Source organism: Charadrius vociferus, unplaced genomic scaffold, assembly GCF_000708025.1.
Source record: "Charadrius vociferus isolate BGI_N301 unplaced genomic scaffold, ASM70802v2 scaffold433, whole genome shotgun sequence".
In the NCBI taxonomy this organism is placed as follows: Eukaryota; Metazoa; Chordata; class Aves; order Charadriiformes; family Charadriidae; genus Charadrius; species Charadrius vociferus.
The window spans coordinates 1,690,229-1,707,971 of NW_009647846.1; the positions used below are offsets into that span (position 1 = coordinate 1,690,229).

The 17,743-nt window shown below is 42.4% G+C and overlaps 1 protein-coding gene across 3 annotated transcripts in view; it reads left to right on the plus strand.

Annotated features, from left to right (window-relative positions):
• ITPR1 (inositol 1,4,5-trisphosphate receptor, type 1) overlaps window positions 1-17,743 on the plus strand; it is a 168,188-nt gene that overhangs the window by 32,186 nt on the left and 118,259 nt on the right. For 2 of the 3 annotated variants that reach the window (XM_009882856.1, XM_009882857.1), the window contains exons 3-10: window positions 5,083-5,198; window positions 8,709-8,795; window positions 10,399-10,557; window positions 11,831-11,929; window positions 12,402-12,485; window positions 12,569-12,715; window positions 14,077-14,172; window positions 15,569-15,613. In XM_009882856.1, the coding sequence (XP_009881158.1) occupies window positions 5,083-5,198; window positions 8,709-8,795; window positions 10,399-10,557; window positions 11,831-11,929; window positions 12,402-12,485; window positions 12,569-12,715; window positions 14,077-14,172; window positions 15,569-15,613 (833 nt within the window). The remainder of the gene's footprint in view (window positions 1-5,082; window positions 5,199-8,708; window positions 8,796-10,398; window positions 10,558-11,830; window positions 11,930-12,401; window positions 12,486-12,568; window positions 12,716-14,076; window positions 14,173-15,568; window positions 15,614-17,743) is intronic. The other variant, XM_009882858.1, reaches the window with a different exon arrangement.

Here is a 17,743-nt window from a genome sequence, read left to right on the forward strand (position 1 = left end):
TTGCAATATTTCCGTTGTTGCCTGCTATGTTACTACTTTGTCTTCTTGCCTGCTGTTTTTTATATTTAAAACAAAAAAAAATACTATCCTTATATGTATTCACTACTGTGAGCAGGCTTTGGCCTTCGGGAAATGCCAGGTATCTAAGTATAGAAAAGTCTGAAGAGAAACTGCTAAATTTCAACAGGGAATTGCTAACTTTCTTTTAATTTTAGTATTGCTGCGCAAAAAGGAGTTTAGTTTTTTTCAAGTAACGAAGAAACAGCTGTGTTGGTGTTAAATATTCAGTGGGTTTTGTGAGTTATTTAAATATCTTCATCTTTATAGATTTCCCTCATCTGAAAGTACTCTGAAGTATGAAGGCTTTTGAGAGAGGGAATAATTTTTCTTGATTCTTACCTTTCTCCAGTTGGCACTTTGTAAAGTCTGAGGGTGTGTTTAAAAAATGAAATCAGCGACACACCTTTTTTGCCAACAAATTATTTGATGCCTGAATTCACTAACTGCAGAAAAGTTGGTGAAGACTTTCTACTAACTGCTTAAAATAGCCAGGGGAGATTAGGAAAAAATGATGAGTGGCGTATTACACAACCAGCCTGGCTGAAGCTGAAAGTACCTCCAGATCATCTAGAAACGAGCGCGCCAGAGAATGGCAGAGCGAGAAAAATGGTGTATTCCAACTTAAAACTGATCTCAGCTGCTCTCTGAAAGTAGCAAAGATGGAAAGTTTTTGTAGTGGCCGGTGTCCAGCTGTGTCACCCAACAAAGGCACCACGGAGAGCTTCGGATGTCGGCAGTGTCAGTTTAGCAACTTTCTGAGCTGTCTTCACAGACCGAGGGTAGGATTGACCTGATTAACACCGCTTAATGCCCCAGGCGGTGGGGAAACCCTCTCGAGGGAAAACTGGAATTGCACAGGTATGTTTGGGTTTGAGTTTGGTATTTCTTGGCAGCTTGGTGTGAAAGAAGGTGGCCGTGTCTTGGGTGGGCTCTGAAATACTCAACTCGCTTCTCCAAATCATTCCGGCCTCTCTGAAGTTAATGGGTATTTGCAATTTTGGACAAGTCTTGCATTGTGTTTTATAATGATCTTACTGACATATTACCTAAGTGTTACTTAAATTCCCATGCAGCAGAGCCCATTTTAAAAAAAGAAAGAAAAAAATCAGTCTGGTCAGGTTTTTCATTTCGCTATGAAGTACCTCCCAGGTACTTTTCCCAGATGTGTTCTCAAAGGAAGGTCTGCGTTCCTAAAAGGTGATTGGCAAAATATGGTGTTGATGGTTAAGGAAAAAAGCCCAACCTTTTCTTTGTAAAGTTCTGGTTCCTCATGCCTCGGGAGTGTAAGGTGCCTCGGATGACAAAGCTGGGAAACCTTGGGAGATGAGGATTGTCTGGGCAAAACATAATCCCGCTGCAAGTAATGAGGTGGGGACCTGTACGTGGCCGTCATGGGGGGGAAGAGAGAAGGGATGGGTTAATCAGTTGTTGGGTGGCAAATAAATTAATCAGGATGGAAGTAAAAGAATCTGACTGGTTGGGCTTGGACCGGCAGGAAAGGATGGAAGTTTGGAGACTATGACTGGGTAGGAAAGAAGCAAGGTCTGGTACAAGAGAAGGGAATGGAAAAGGAAGAAAGGAAAATAAAAAGCATGGGGTAGAAAGAATCGCAATTGGCGTAATGTAGCTGGCAAGTTTCTCTCTTCATTGAACCCCAGAATACTTGAGAACATAGCATTTTCTAGTGTTTCCAGTATCCTTGATTTTGATTATTCCTCTGTGCTGCTGGTACATGCAGAGATTAAACAAACATTACTGTGAGCTTCAGGTGGCAGAGACCCATGTGGGGACATAAATGTCCAAACAGTGAGAGCATTAACGTATCACATGGTGCAATTACGGTCTTACTCAGTCCACTTTATTAGATGCAATGCAATCGCTGACGAAAGAACAGGATTTAGCTTGGAAACCTTGAAATGCACATTTAATACATGTCCATGTAACCTTCATTCATCATCTGTGTACAGGTGCGTGATGGGCCAGCACACAATTATGCAATCACTTTTTCCTGCAGCACCTTTGTGCAGTGTGCAGGATTGATGATGTGTCATCATTTCATCAGCAGATACGTAGTATTTTATTTTTATCCTTACCCAGTGTGCAGTTCTGCCATTTTTCACTGTGTATCACACGCATCTGAATAGAAGATGCATTCCTTCATGGCTGATATTCAACAAACAACGTATAATAAGATGTAGTTACTTTCCAGCATTAGCTTTATTTATCACCTTTCCTATGTGGCAAAGCTGCCTGAATCCATGATCAGAACAGATAGCTGATTGTTTCCGCTGCTTTGGCTTCATTTTACATCTGTTAGAAACAGACCTCATTTCCCTAAGTATAGTGTCTGACAAGTACTTGGTTTGTCTTACACAGTCGTCACCGCTCTGGGTTGCAGATTGCTGACCGTGATGGTACTCAGCTAGCGCATCCCTGCGTGTTGATTTTTGTAAACATAAACCCTATGGAGTCTGGAGACCTAAAAGTCTTCTGGCCATAAGTTCATATAGTTTGACCTGTGGTCAAATACATTCAATACTAACCAGCCTCTGGTGGTCATATTAAGGTGAATAAGGCTAAGTTTAACTCCTCAACCACTTAAGAAATAGATTTCATAGAACAGATATTAGGAAAAAAACGTTGGGTGCTTGTCATTGTTTGTTTTAGATCTGCAGCTTTGTAACTAGGAAGAGAACCTAAGAAAAACATGGTATGTTTTCCCTTCTTGCATTGGACAAGGTCAAACGCTTGTAGACCTCTCCGCTGTGCTCCAGGGAAGAGAGGGGGTTGCTGGCAGTTACCGGAGGAGAAGTTCAGCCCAACTCGACAACGTTCTTGATTGAAAAGGGTGGAAAAAAGTACACTTGCACTGTGACTAAATCTAGCATACAATTAATTCTTCTATGCAGTTCTGTGTGTTAATTGCTGTCATTGTGTGAACTGATGGTTTAAGCAAAAATAGAAAATTTTATAACTGGTGTGTTGCTTACAATGCATAGTCTTAGCTTAAAGTGCCAGCCTGCAGCGGCTTTTTGAATCTATTCTGTGCTGTCAATCTCTCTGAATCATCTTTATGTAAATGAAAAATACGTTGAACAGAGCAAACCTGGAAAGTGTGGTTTGCACTTCGTTTTCCACTTTCCTTGTTTGTTCAGGAGCTATAAGCTGTGTCAAAGTGGAGGTATTTCTGGATAGATGCAATTAAATCTCCTTCCACATGTCCTCAGCTCTTTCTCTCCTTCCCCAGTATGTGTCACACCATTAAAGGTCCCCGATCCCATATCCAGCTCCTGCCGTATCTGTTGCTGGTGTACTGGGCCACCAGCCCAGCGGCTGCAGGGATTGCTGTGGTGGTTTGGGGCACGTTGATCAGCCCGTGTGGCAGTCGGTGGCTCACTGTGAGATGCAGCGACAATCTGCCACCAGCACTTCCCCGTTAGAAGCAGTTTTAGTCTTGAAGATGGACCTTTGCCCTTCTGTGAAAGGTGTTTGGTATTGCCTGGTGTGCTCTAACGGTGCTCCGAGGCTGGATTAGACAGGCAGAGCGACATCACATAGATCTTCTCCTTAAAAAAAGCATGAGAAGAGTGAAGGTCTCCATCTCACATGGCATCCTGAGGTAAAATTATCAAGGTCTCCCTAGCGGGGCTCAGCTCCTTTCAGCAACTTGAACCCCTGGTGGAGCTGAAACGGCTTGTCTCCAGCGTGGGGTTTTTCCCTTCCTGGGTGTTTGCCAGCAAGGTAGCCCAGAAGCAGCTGTGCTTTCCAGATGGTGAAGATAAAACCCTCAGGTTGGTCTCTCCTCAGCTTGCTGCTTCCCAAATTCTAATAGATATTAGGAAGAAATTTTCCCTGTGCGGGCGGTGATCCCCTGGGGCAGGTTGCCCCGAGAAGCTGTGGCTGCCCCCTCCCTGGAGGTGTTCAAGGCCAGGTTGGACGGGGCTTGGAGCAACCTGGGCTGGGGGGAGGTGGCCCTGCCCAGGGCAGGGGGATGGAATGAGATGACTTTTAAGGTCTCTTCCAACCCAAACCATTCTGTGATTCTATGAAATCGCAGTGCTTGCCAGTAAGAAGGCACCGGGAGCCTTGAGAAATACCATGTGAATTAAAAGCCCGGAGCCTTGAATCCCCGCTGTTGCCAAAGAGGCGCTGGGAACAGCCCTTCTGGCTTTTTTGGCACTTTGTTTAAACTTCTAAGCTGCTACTTTAGGCACTGTCTTTGAATAGCTGAATTTATTTTTTTGCGTGTTCAGTTGCTTAGCAACAAAGAAGAGGAAAAATAGTAAACGCAGCTGATTTGGTTTTATTACTGATAAGTTAGCATCTCTTTAATATAAAAATATATTTTTAATAAGACTAATGAGCTGTAATTCCTGCCTTTTACCAGGCAGAATGTTAAATAAACAGTGTCGATGGACTGGGTAAAGAACCCGACACCCCGAGGGGTTTACTGTTACCTGGAACTATGCTTTGAATGTCTGTGCTTGTGTGTGCTATTGTTTGGGGGTATTTTATGCTGCTGCTACTTTATTAGATGAGTTTCTCAAATTCTTTGTGCCTCCTTTTCCCTAGGCATTGAAGGGATTTGATTTAAAAACTAAACAAACAACAACAACAAAAAAAACCCCAAACCAAACCCCTCCAATGTAACATTAATTGTGTGAAGTAGCGTACCTGCTAAAGTAGAAAACCAAAATGTTCTAAGTGTGTAAAAAGGATCTGTTTGCTTGGGAAAGCATTGGAAAGTGTTGCCATTTTAGTAGGGTAGCGTTTTTGACTGGGACAAGTTATAAATTTTCTGGTCTTACATCAGATGTTTGGCAGCAACAGTTAATTTTTATCATTCATGGGGCAACATTCCTGTTGCTCAAAAAAGCATTTGTCTGATCAAGAGCTTTTTGGAATTTGTTTATAAACCTTTCCTTGCTGCTAGAATATTTGGACAACGTTAGCAGCAAAAAAAACAGATAATTACAAATGGTTGAAGCGATCTCTCTGTTTATTTCATCTGTTTTTTTATAGATTGCCTGTTCAAACTATGTCCTATGAACCGGTACTCAGCTCAAAAGCAGTTCTGGAAAGCAGCAAAGCCAGGAGCTAACAGCACAACAGATGCCGTGCTACTCAATAAGCTGCACGTAAGTAGTCATGTTCATGGGGCTGTTGATCATCAACCCTCTCATCCATACTGCTTCAAATAAGTACTTCCAATCAACTTGACACAGTCAACCAGGAGACACTAAGAGAGCATCTAGAAATCAGTGTACAAGACTCCTTTTGAGTTGTACACTGAGATCTAACTCTTTAAACACGCTCTGGTTTCTGACAACGCGCTGTTCCAGCTCTGTGCGTCCCAGTATCGGTATGTATGATACTGGGGTAGAGTCATGGTCGCCATTTAAGCTTTTGTCATGAACCTGCAGTAGTGCTCTACGTGGGCATTTTGGATGGTAACAGCATAAAAATGGGACCCTTCAAACAACTACACAGAGTGGAGGATTTTTGGGTGCTGCGTCTCGACGTGGGTGGTCGCGGGCGTTAGCTGTGCTGGTGGATGCCATCTGAGCTACGGTCTGATACATCTACTGGGATTCCTCAAACAAACATAGCTGCTGTCGATACGTGTAAAGGTTGATGGGTAATTATGAGTAATTATAAGGCCAGACAGCCTCTCCTTCCTTATTAGCTTGCAGTATTTAATATTTTCTGGGTAAAATATTGACATTCAGCGGTAGAAAACCCAGTAAGGCAACTGATTGCTGTTTTTAGAGTTCCTATATAAAAAAAAGCCAACTTAACTTAAATACCATCTGTTGACTTTAGAGTTAAATAAACTCTGTGTTTATGTTAAAATTACATAGCTGGAGTACTTCATGTCAAAATTGCAATTCTAAATATTTTTGGTTTCTTTAAGCCTATATTAAGCTCATTGTAGACTGAAATACAAAATGGCCCTGTAGGAAAGTGTCATTTGCTGATTGCCATATGGCTGCCTTGCTCCTGCACTTCACAAAGGCTGGCTGTTTGACTCATTTTGCTTCTGAAAACATAATTTTATAACCTAGAAGTATTAACTTGGCAAGGAGAAAGCTATTTTGGTCCTGGCTGTAGCATAAAGGTCCCTCATTTGTGCCGCATTTCTCCTGCCCTTTTACCGATGATAAAACGAGTAGACTGTGCCAGTGAGCTTTAAGTAATGGGGGATACTGGGTTTGGTTTTTCTGGTGTATAAGGGAGGGTGAGAGTTTATGCCCGTGGGGTATGTGTGTGAGTTCATGGATTTTAAGAGAAAGTATGGTCTAAAGACTGCATCATGGAGAAGAAAAATACCGTGTGATTGCCGTGGGTTACCATGTCTTTTAAAGATGTCTTCTCTTTCCTCAGCACATGGCAGTCAGGTGTTTGGGACCTGTTCCTGTTCGTCTGACGCTTGACCTTTTTGTGGGGGGCGGTCTCTGTGGAAATGCAGGATTAGATTTTTCCAGTATTTAGCCCCAGCTGAGTGATGTTTGTACAGAAATGTACCGCCATGCGTGAACTGCTTGCTTGATTTGGTGAAAGGATTTGGGTACTTTACAGTTTTATGGGAGATTATTTAATGTGCATCACTCTGACATAAAGGCTAATCCTTTATGTAGCGTGTGCCAAATCAGGTCTTCAGCGACCTGGGGCTGATGCATGGCTTTAAAATAATTTGGTCTCGTGTATGCCACTCATGCATCAAAACTTATTTTTCTGCCAACCATATGGGTACACGTGTCATCTCTTCTATTTGTTGGCACACGGAATACATAAAACCCCCTGCGTTTTGTCTGATGTGATTTGGGGGACTATGTCCTGAAACACGTGCATACAATTGTTAGCTCTGCCCTTGATTAGTTTTCTTTATCAGCGCGTATTATTTCTAACGAAATTGGTGATTCAAGATGTATTCATCATCACTTGCCTTTTTTGGCTTCTGTTTGTCTGCTGGTGGAATTTATTGTCTGCTGTGGAGTGCTCAATGCTGAGGTCAGGTTATTTTAAGTTAATGCCATTTAAGGGATTTAAAATCTGGGACACTTGTCTTTCTTTGGTATCAAGAATCAGTGCTGGTTGAGAAGCTGACATCTAGTGGCCAGAAAAAATGACTCTTTCTTCTTGAATTACCACTTCTTGAGTGAGTGTCAGTTTTGGTGTGTACTTTCAAAATGCACCCAAAGTCTTAATCATATTTTCACAGAATATGCTGTTTTCTTTGTTTATAATGAATGTGGCACCCAATCCTGAGCAGGCAGAGAAGTCCTGTCTTCTGTGACTGTCGCTGATAGCTGAGAGGGCCCTAGCGTCTTGAAGAAATCCTTTCTTGACAGAATACTTCGAAATCAAGCAAAAAAAGTTGTTTTTCAGTAATAAAGAGAAAATTATGCTGTGTTGTATTTCTGAATGTATTTTTGAATTGAATGAGCAGCTGTATTCCGTGTTCTCCTGCAGCAAGAGCCAACTATCATACCTAGCGCAACTCCTAAAAATAGCACATTTTGTGTGAGCTGAAGATGCTGAAATTTTATAACAGTATACAGATGGCTCTTCCTTTGCAGTAGCTAAGCTGGGTGCTGTGTTACTACTACTTTTCCTTACTACAGGTAGGAACTGTGGGCACGTGCTTCTCCTCCAGGAGAAAACTGGGTTTACTAGAGTTGTTGAGATCTGAGGACTAAGCCATAAACATTGATGCTTAGCCTCCAAAAAAGTCTACTTTTAAATGACTCTCTATCACCAGGTATTTTTTTTAAAGTAAATACACATTTTTTTTAGTGAAGAAAGCATCTTTCATGTAGAGTAAGAGAGAATTTCTTTACCAAATGAAATGGTTTAACAGCAGCCAGGGCAAAATAGCTCACTTCTTTTAAAACAAAGCAAAGTGCAAGAAACTGATTAAATTATTAAATAGAACAATATATCCCTATGATAATTCAATTTTGCAATTTTTCCCTTTTATTGCCACGTTAGTGTGGTACAGAATTGCCCAGCTGTATTTTCGCAGCTGGTCTGTAATGCAGCGCAGAATATCCTCCGTGCTCACCGAGTACCGGCGCTGCGCTGGCGGGAGGGGGGAACCCGCCTAGCCGGAGCTCCGCTGGGCATTTCTCAACATCTTCCAAATAATCCTGCTGCGTGGGGCAGGTGATTAGAGTCGTCATAAAAAAACACATGCTGTAGAAAAGGTGGAGCCTATATCAGCAAAGTAAAATAAAAATCCAAAGTTGAGGTCCTTTTCTCTCACTTTGCACAGAAGTCAGTAGAGAGAGATAGAGATTCCCGGCTTGAGTTCTTACCTGTCCCTTTGCGCCTTCCCTCCATTCCTGTGGCGTTGTCTTCTCATGGCTCGTCTTCTCTCTTGTCTTGAGTTTTCCATCTCATGTTTTATTCCAAAATTTTGTCAAATTCTACCCTAATTACAAATTGCTTAACTGGTGTGTATCTGTCTTCCTAAGCAACCCAAAAAGAGAGTTGGAAATGGCGCTGTTGGAAGTTGGAAAAAGGAAATGGAGCTGTTGGAGATGCTCGCTGGTTCTCTAGTTCTTTGAAATGCATCTTAAAGAACATAGAGTGTTTGGCCACACTTTTTATAACACAGTCAGCGATTGATTGTTCTTTAATTTCAGCATGCGGCAGATTTGGAAAAGAAACAGAATGAAACTGAAAACAGAAAGCTGCTGGGAACAGTCATCCAGTACGGCAATGTTATCCAGGTAGGCTGCGAACGTCTTCGCAAGCTGTATAGGATTTTGCTCAAACTCCCCCTGCTCAGTGTGGCTTGAAATTTCTGGAATTGATGGAGAAGAGTCTGTAGCTCTGCAGGGTGTGACAGTGTCCTGAAGTGGGATCCTGTGAAGCGAGAACTGGGTGTAGAGCCACGATGGAACCACTTCTTTTATTATGGGTTAATTGTGCCTCTTTGGTTTTGACGTCACCATATGATTGCTTTCCTCAGAAATGCTTCTTGGAGTTGGCCATGTGGAAGATGGCACAGGCACTGTATGATGCCAAATACGGTCTTTTGCAATGAAATGTTGACACATCAAGTATTAAACTGACACAGAGAAGGAAAATCAAACCATATACGTAATTGCAGTCCATTGAAGCAAAGGATACACTAGGTTCCAGGGAATGAAAAAAAAAAAAAGCATCAAACCCAATAAAATGGAAAGTACAATAATTGCATAATTAAAAAAGACAGGTCTTTAATAAATGGGGGACATAATATGCAACAGCTTCACCCTGAAACCGAAGCAGACCTACTTCCACTGGGTAGAGTGCCTCAGCGCTTCACAAGCAGGGATAGTTACCTGAGTATTTTGAGCCTTAGATTAAGAAATTCCTTTACAAATGTTTTTTATTTTATTCTGCTGACATAAGAGCAGCCGGTGGAAGGGGTGGGTCGGGGCAGAGGCAGATGGGGCTTTCTTGTTGCGAGGAGAAATTGGTTGGTTGCCCCTCAAAGCAGTTACAGGATTTGGAGCATCCTGATGGAAGAAGGGCAGGGAAGTCCCTGCCTTGGTTAAATTAATTGTGCTGTTGGCGTATGTGTTTGAGGGGAAAAAAAAATAAATCTACTTTTAATGATGAAAGAAAATATATCCTTTTTTGATTGCACTAAAAACATCAACACTGTCAAGAGCAGTTGATAAGTTTTTGCCCATATTTTCCCATAACTCCCAAATGTTCTCTGAGTAACTGCTATTTATGGTAGTCAAAAGGCATGAAAAAACACTTTCTGCACAAAAGTACCCATCTGCTAAATTTACTGGAAGTTTAACAGCAGTTAGCTGGAGCTGGGCAGGTCGGGAGCTGGAACAGGACCTGTTGCAGCTTGCATCTTCACGCTGCTGGTGCGCAGCCTGCGAGGGGGTACGCAGCAGAGGGCTGAGGGGTGGGAGATTTTTGAAGAGTCTTCAGGGAAGAGGTCACGTTTTTTGTTAAATCAGACAGAGCAAAGCAAGACAAGAGCAGCTTTACTTCTCGCCACCCTCTTCTTACCTGGAAAACCCACGTAGTCCCTGGCATTTTACAACTTTTGATCCTGGGTGTTTGAACAGGCGGTTGTAAAGTGAGAAGAGCATTTCTGAGTGTTTATCAGTTGCTGGAGAAGGGACTGTTGGATTAGCGGAAGATGTTCTGTGCTGTAGGACTGTATATGTACTGAAAGAAGTGTAAGCAAAATTGTGCCTGAATGCATCGATATTTTTATTGTATAATTTGCTATAATACTGTGGTTATCTTATGCGCACTCGCTGTTTATTGAGGGGAGGAAGAATGAGCATTCTTAGAACTGAACTCTAATTCTTATTCTAGCTGCTTCACTTAAAAAGTAACAAATACTTAACAGTAAATAAGAGGCTTCCAGCTCTACTAGAGAAGAATGCTATGAGGGTGACCTTGGATGAAGCTGGAAATGAAGGTTCCTGGTTCTACATACAGCCCTTCTACAAACTGCGCTCCATTGGAGACAGTGTAAGTGCTAAGAGAAATATCTTCACGTATTACTTTGTGTGCAGCTTGGCAAAGCTGGGTTCAGGAAGAAACCCGTTAATTACAATTAATGAAATGCACAGAACTTTTAGTGCGTGATGTTGCAGGAACAACCTTTTTCCTATGCTGTCATGAGGAGGAGGAAAATTGCTATGGTAACTTGTATTTTGGAAACGTGGAATGATTTAACGTTGGAGGGAATAAGGGACCTAATTGCCTTAGCCTTTCACAATTCCCGTCCAGTTCAAAATGGTAGGAAATGTTGAGTTCCTTCAGTAGATTTGAAACAAATAATTGGCATCTTGGTTTTCAATGTTAGTTTGAAATCAAAATTCATTATCATTTTGTATATGAGGAATGAGGTGGTAATGAGGTTAAATGGTCCTGTTCATGGGAAATTTGGAAAAGAATAGCTTATGAATTAAATGCATTACTGTTTTAATCTGTTTACAAATCTGAGATGCCTGGGTGTGCTATCTGCGTAAGCCCATGAGGGTAATAAGCTTCGGTGTGCTCTATGGTGTAGTCCAAGTATACATTTGGCACCTAAAAGCAGTGGCCTTTATCAAATAGGAATAATTTGTCCTGTAGAGTAGCCCCATACATTTCACGTGACTGTTCCTTTTCCACAGGCGCACACGCAGGCGGTAAAGCCAAAGCACCGGGTAGCGCAGTCTTAGTGGCCATTAAGCTCTTTTAAATCGCACCGATTCTCAGACACCTTATCACTAAGAGCAGTTCATTTCAATACAGAAAAGGCTTTTTGGTTTTTAATTTAACTAAGACTTTGCCCTAGAAGAAGGGGAGAACAGGACCTTTACTGTTCATAATAAAGTGCATTTGTCTTGAGTCATATGCCGGCCTGGTCAAGAATCTGATCTTACAAGTGAAAGTGCATCTTGGAGGAGGAGGAGGATTTTTGGCTGACCTTTTGCTATGGGAATTATTTGTTAAATGTTAACCAATGAAACGACTTTGTGGAAAGCAGCAGATAGGTTAGTTACCAGAATTGCAGTCTGTTTCTTCTGCAAGACTCTGAGCCCAATAGTACAGGGTTTTTTTCTGCCTGAACGACTGAGTACGATGAGCTGAATTCCGAAGCAAACAGAATCCTGGGTTTTGTGCTCAGACTGACATCTCTCCAAACTGCAAGAAGGTGATTTCCTTCCATTGCTCACATTACAAAAAAAAAAAAAAAAAAAAAAAGCGCTTTCTCAGGTTGCAAGTTTCTGTCTGATGCTGCACTTATCTACAGGTTGTCATTGGAGACAAAGTAGTCCTGAATCCCGTCAACGCTGGCCAGCCTCTCCACGCCAGTAGTCACCAGCTTGTCGATAATCCGGGATGCAACGAGGTAAGGGCAGAGTGACACAGCTGGAGCAACTGTACCAAACCTCTGCGTGTTTCAGCTAAGCTGCCAGGACTTGTCTTATGAAAAGCAGGTTATCAGTAAGTTGGTTGGTACCTGTGGCATTGTGGTTGTCTTATTGATCAGCAACTTACTATAGCTATCAGACTTCTCTTGTATCTGTTGGGCATTGGACAGAGGTTTGAGTTTGATCTCTTTTGCTTGACTGGCTTAAAATAAATTTTTTCTTAAAAATCAAAAGTTGTGACACAGTGATGTGTAGCAAGTGTCTTCCTAGCAAGTCAGCTCTGTCGTGACTTGTTCTGGAGTAAATGCAGAAAGGGCTTTCCTTCTCTAGAGTAATGCAGTTGGGACTGCAGCGTTCTGTTGAAAATTGTCTGAAAGGTAAGGCAGTACTTTGGCAGTATCATGTGCAGGCACAAGACAGTGGGACTAATGGTGTTGGTTCTCCTTTTAGGTCAACTCTGTGAATTGCAATACAAGCTGGAAAATAGTCCTCTTCATGAAATGGAGCGATAACAAAGATGATATTCTCAAAGGGGTAAGGCGCAAAGCTCTACTTGCTTGGAAGTTGTTCACTGATGGGTGATGCCTATATTGACTGTGCTGTCTGGGCTTTGACAGGGGGATGTGGTGAGACTGTTTCACGCAGAACAGGAGAAGTTTCTGACTTGTGATGAGCACAGGAAGAAGCAGCACGTCTTCCTGAGAACGACAGGGAGACAGTCGGCCACGTCTGCAACCAGTTCAAAAGCCCTGTGGGAAGTAGAGGTAGGAATGGTAACTCAGGCTGGGGGTGGCTTTGTAGGAACAATTACTGTTTCTGTTTAAAAACCTGGATTTCTTTTTTTAGGTAAAAGTCTTCCTGGTGTTAGAAGTTTAGTCTTAAAATTCTTTTACTTACTGTGCTTTCTGTGCAAAATTAAAGAGGAGTTCTGATCTCTGATGCCGCAGCGGGTAGCTCTCAAATTCAGGTTCTTGCCAATTCAGAAAAAGGGGACAGAGAAGCATCTATGAAATCATTTTCTTACTAGTCACTAAAGTTTAGCACCAGCTAATAATTGCAACTGTCCTGCTGAGTGTACCCAACGTTCTATTTTTGGTGTGGAGTAATGTGATTACGCACATCCTCATTTGATAGGAGATTGCAGCCCTTTGCTGGTCTCTGTGCGTTGTTTGTCTGGACCTTTTTTTTTCTTTACTTGGCTTTAAATAGTGTGACTAACACCTTGGCCATCACTGGCTTCTTAAAATATCCTCACTCTGTTGGTGTGATTAGAGTTGTTGTATGATTTTAAATGTTTGCCATGTGAACTGCCCATGAGAATCACAAAACTAATTGTAATGGTGGATAGGTGTTTTTCCATATTCTCTTTCTAGAAGCATCTACTGTGATATCCATTGAAAGCCCTTGAACCTAGAGTTCATGTTACGTGTTACAACTCAGCAGTAGCTTCTGCGTATGCAGTTGCCGTTGGTAAACTTGAGGCAGAGGTGAGCTAGTCCTTCCCCAAAAGGCACAGCCCAGCTCCGCTGAGCGTTCTCTAAGGAAGTGGGTGTACCCCCAGAGAAGCTGATATGGAGTAACAGATCATCTGATGATGGAGGCTCCGCTTGCCACAGGAGAAGTTAGAGAGGAAATACAGGAGTCTTAAGTTCCTTTGTACAACGCTGTTGCATTTGAAACATTGCCAAGCGTCCTCCCTCATCCACTGTCACAAGGTCAAAAATTAGTTATACCAAAAAGGTGAAGGATTTGTTGCATTTCTTTAGGATGTTTGTTTTAAGACCTAGCAACGTATGCACATCTAGAGCACTGGCTTTGACTACATCTCTGCCAACTTGCACCATAATCTTGCCGTCACTCACCGGACTCCAGTGGAGTTCCACCCATGGTCAGTGGCTTCGCAAACAGATACTATGACTTGTTCATAAATTGTTGAGATGAACTAATTGTAGAATGCTCAAAGTATTTACTGTACTGTGCATTGTTCACATATGAAAGGTTGTTTCATCTCTTCCGGAGCTCCTCGTTCTGTTTCCTCGTACCTGTACATGAAATATGGTAAATGCCGTGTTTGAAAGGGGGATCGCTGACAGACGGTGTAAGCGCGGTTTCCCTTTCCTTGTAGGTGGTGCAGCATGATCCCTGTCGTGGTGGTGCCGGCTACTGGAACAGCCTTTTCAGGTTCAAACACCTTGCTACTGGACACTACCTAGCGGCAGAGGTAGGTGTTGGGGCTTGCTTAGGAGCTCTGCCTGCCTTCCCACGGTATCTTCTTCCTTTGTTACACCTTCTGAAAATCTCTCATTTCCTGCCCTAAAAATAGACGCAGGGGAGGGGAGGAGAGTGGTGTTTGGGTCCTTACTATTAATACAAAAGTAGATGGCTAAACATAGAAAACAAGATGAAAGAGACTTGAAAGAATACCACGGTACAGGCATAGTCTTGAGCTTATTCCACTTTTTTGTATGAATTCTAGAGGCAATAACTCTTCTCCTGCAAAGAATAGACACTAAATAATATCCTGTCATGTGGGCAGTAGAATCAAGACGAATTTATTAATAGATGAATAAATTGTAAATGGCTGAGAGCCTTTGGGGGAAACGAATTCAACTGTTGTTAGTTTCTCTCGAATCACTGATTTCCGAGTGGAATTGTAGAACTGAGTGTAAAATGAAAGTGCTGTTAGACTTCAAACCAGTCTTGTAAGAACTGCAGATAATGCATAGATGTCCAAACACAAAATATATGTCTCTTTCTCTCTCCATAGTGGACATCTTTCCCCTCTTGAAATAAGATTTCAAGATACTTTATTTAAAAAAAGAAAGTAAAAACCAAATGTCTCTGTTATAATTTTGTGAGTTTTGCTGCTTAACTCTTGTAAATGTTCATTAAAACTACTCCTGTTTACTTTAAAGCATGGATATATCAGCATGCCAATACGCAAACCTTTGGAAGTGAAAGCTGTCCTGGATGTAAGAGAGTGTAGCAGGGCAGAAGAGCTGTCTCAGCCCATGCTGTTGACCCCAGAGCTTCAGTGGGAAAAGTCTAGATTAAATATCCCGTTTTATATTCTTCTAATAAGCAGATTTGAAAAACAGCATTTTGTCACATGCACAGTTGCAAATCCTTTTCAGTAGTGATCCAGTAGAGAGCTTTTCCAGTAAATCTTGGGTTTGCTAGTCAGCCAAAACAAAAACATGGTCTTGCATCATGCAAAAATGTCCCAGAGGAGATTGCTCACCTGATCCATGGTTAGAATAGTGTTTGTTCTAAAAGACTTCTGCCAAGCCAGTAGTTTCTAGTTGGAAATTCCACTTGGGATTTAAAAAAAAACCCCTGAAACTTGGTCACTCTCTACCCCTCTTGCTCCCTTAGTGATTATCCTGAACAAGATAAGTCTCTCTGCATGTTTGCAGATTACTTAACTGCTTAATTCACGGAGAGGCAGATGCCCGGTTGGAGGTGAATGGGTTTGCACAGCGTATGTGTTCTGCATGCCTGGTAGTGCTGTAGCAGTAGAGCGCGTCTTTTCGAAAATAAGTTTAGAGCGCGCTGAGGTTGTTTCCCACTTCCAGCTCTGTTAGAGTTTTGACGTGCCTGTGATTCTGTTTCATCAGGTAAACCCTGACTATGAGGAAGATGAGCTGGAGTGTCAATCCTCAGTAAGTATAGGCAAGAGTATGATCTTGCCCCTAATTGAGGAGGGCTTGACACAGGCCCAGGAATTCACCTGGCCAGTGCGTAGACGGCCCAGGCTTTGTTGCTAGTGAAGAAACTAAAGAACTGAGAATGATCTGAGGGCTGTTAAGGCCTGTCGAGAGGAATGGAGATTGAAAACTTGGATGAGGCTTTAGTGAAGAGCAATGCACTTGGAACCGAATTTATGTGTTACCTGGACCCCCTCGCCTCCCCCCTTTGTAGCATCTCTTCTTCTGTCTTCCTGTTTCTTAAACCTTTGCCTCCTTGAAGCGCTCTCTTGAATAGGTCTGAAGAGCGAGTTGCTCAAGGTGACACTGGGTGGCAAGTGCCCCTGCTGGGATGTTCACGTAGTGCCGTGCCAGTCAGTCGTCCGACCTCCTGGTCTGAGAAATGAATTCCCTCTCTCGTTTTAGCTTGTCACAGGAAAGCCAGGATAAAGGGTCTAGAGAGCACAAATGGCAGGGTGAGGATGATTTCAGTGCCATTCTTCTGATTTTCCTGTGAAAGCAAATCTGTGTTGTTTTCGGTAAATGTTGTTGTGTCAAAGATTGAGTGTGCTGATGCTTTGTATTAACAGAAGCTTCTCTTCGGTGTCGAAGGGAAACAGCATTGCTTCTGTGGTTGAAAACAGATAAAACTGGAACAGCGCTTTCCATTGTGGATTACATTTTATTTTTTTTTAGTTGGATTTGATTGTAGGCTTACGCAGCTTTCTTGGTCATTTATCCTGTATTATGGAAGATTTGCTCCATCTGGCTATGGAAAAGAACTACTCCTCCGATTTTTGAAGGCAGATGAATGTGCTGTGATGCTTTGAAATCCTGTGAGGTGGAGTTTTCCTCCTAAAAGGATTTGTCATTATAGCCTGGCCATTAAAAGGCTAACCCTTGCCCCCAGATACTGAGCTGTTATCCTGATTAGTTCTTGCTGGTATTTGGCAGCAAACACTGATCTTCTGACAGCTTGATCTCAGTAAACAGAATGGAAAAAATGAGGGGGGGGGAAAAAAAGAACAAAAAACTCCCCACAAAGCTATTGGGGGAGGGGGGCATCCAACATTGAACTATTTTGTTGGCTTAACTTTCTGAAAGTTAATCAGTGTCGAGGTCTTTTATGTAGATGTCCATCCTGCTGATGTTTTGCTAATGCCTCTTGATAAGTGCAGTAATAATGATAATGCGCAGGCTTCGGAGTTGTGGATTTTTTCCCTGCTGTCTTTTTACCACTAGGTGGCAAAAATGGACTGTAAAGAATAGGATCAGGAGCACATAACTCACTTCTGTCACAAAACTACTGCATCGTTTAACGTTTGCTAGTGCCACGATGGTGGAGGCTGCTTTATCCAACTTTATCTAAAGTCCAGCTTTATCCAAATGTGAGCTGTCTGCAGGAAGGCGGGTTTCTTTGCACAGCTCTGTGTTTTAATGTTGTCTTCTCCTCATACCTCAGTGACCCGCAGGAGAATGGGGTTTAAACAGGCAGGGCTGAGATGCCAGCCCTTGCAGTGTTGAAGGGGACTGCTTTTTTCAACTTTGGGGTTGAAGTTTTAGTTCTCCCTAAATTGTCCTGTGTCCTACTGCCTGATTTACTGCCCGTTTCCAGCTTTGTCACAGTTTCAACAACTGACCACTCATCTCCTGAAGCACAAATTGTGAATGCAGAGCAGCTGCTGTACTGTGGAGATGGAGACAGCTGAAATTTGGAGAATTCATTCCAAGTGAGCGAATTTCTCTTGGTGTAAAGCCTCCAGATGGACTCTATTCAGTGTATAGTTGCCTCTTCTCTTGAAGGCACACTCCCAACGTGTGTTTCTGTTCCATACAGCTAACTGTCTGTTCCCATGTGTGAAATCAGACTTTAAATGTCACTACTTTGCAGCCAAGTTCATTGACTACAAATGTGCTAACTTCAGAGTATCCTGAGGCACAAGCAACATTAGATAACTTTTCCGTACGTTTGAGATTGCGAGGCCTTCCGCCCGGACTGTGACAGACAGGTACTTGGGTGCTGACTGCTTTGGGTGCCTACCTTCCCCTGCTGCCAAGGTCAGAGAGAACCTGGTAAATCGGTTGCTTCATCACTTTGAAAATTAC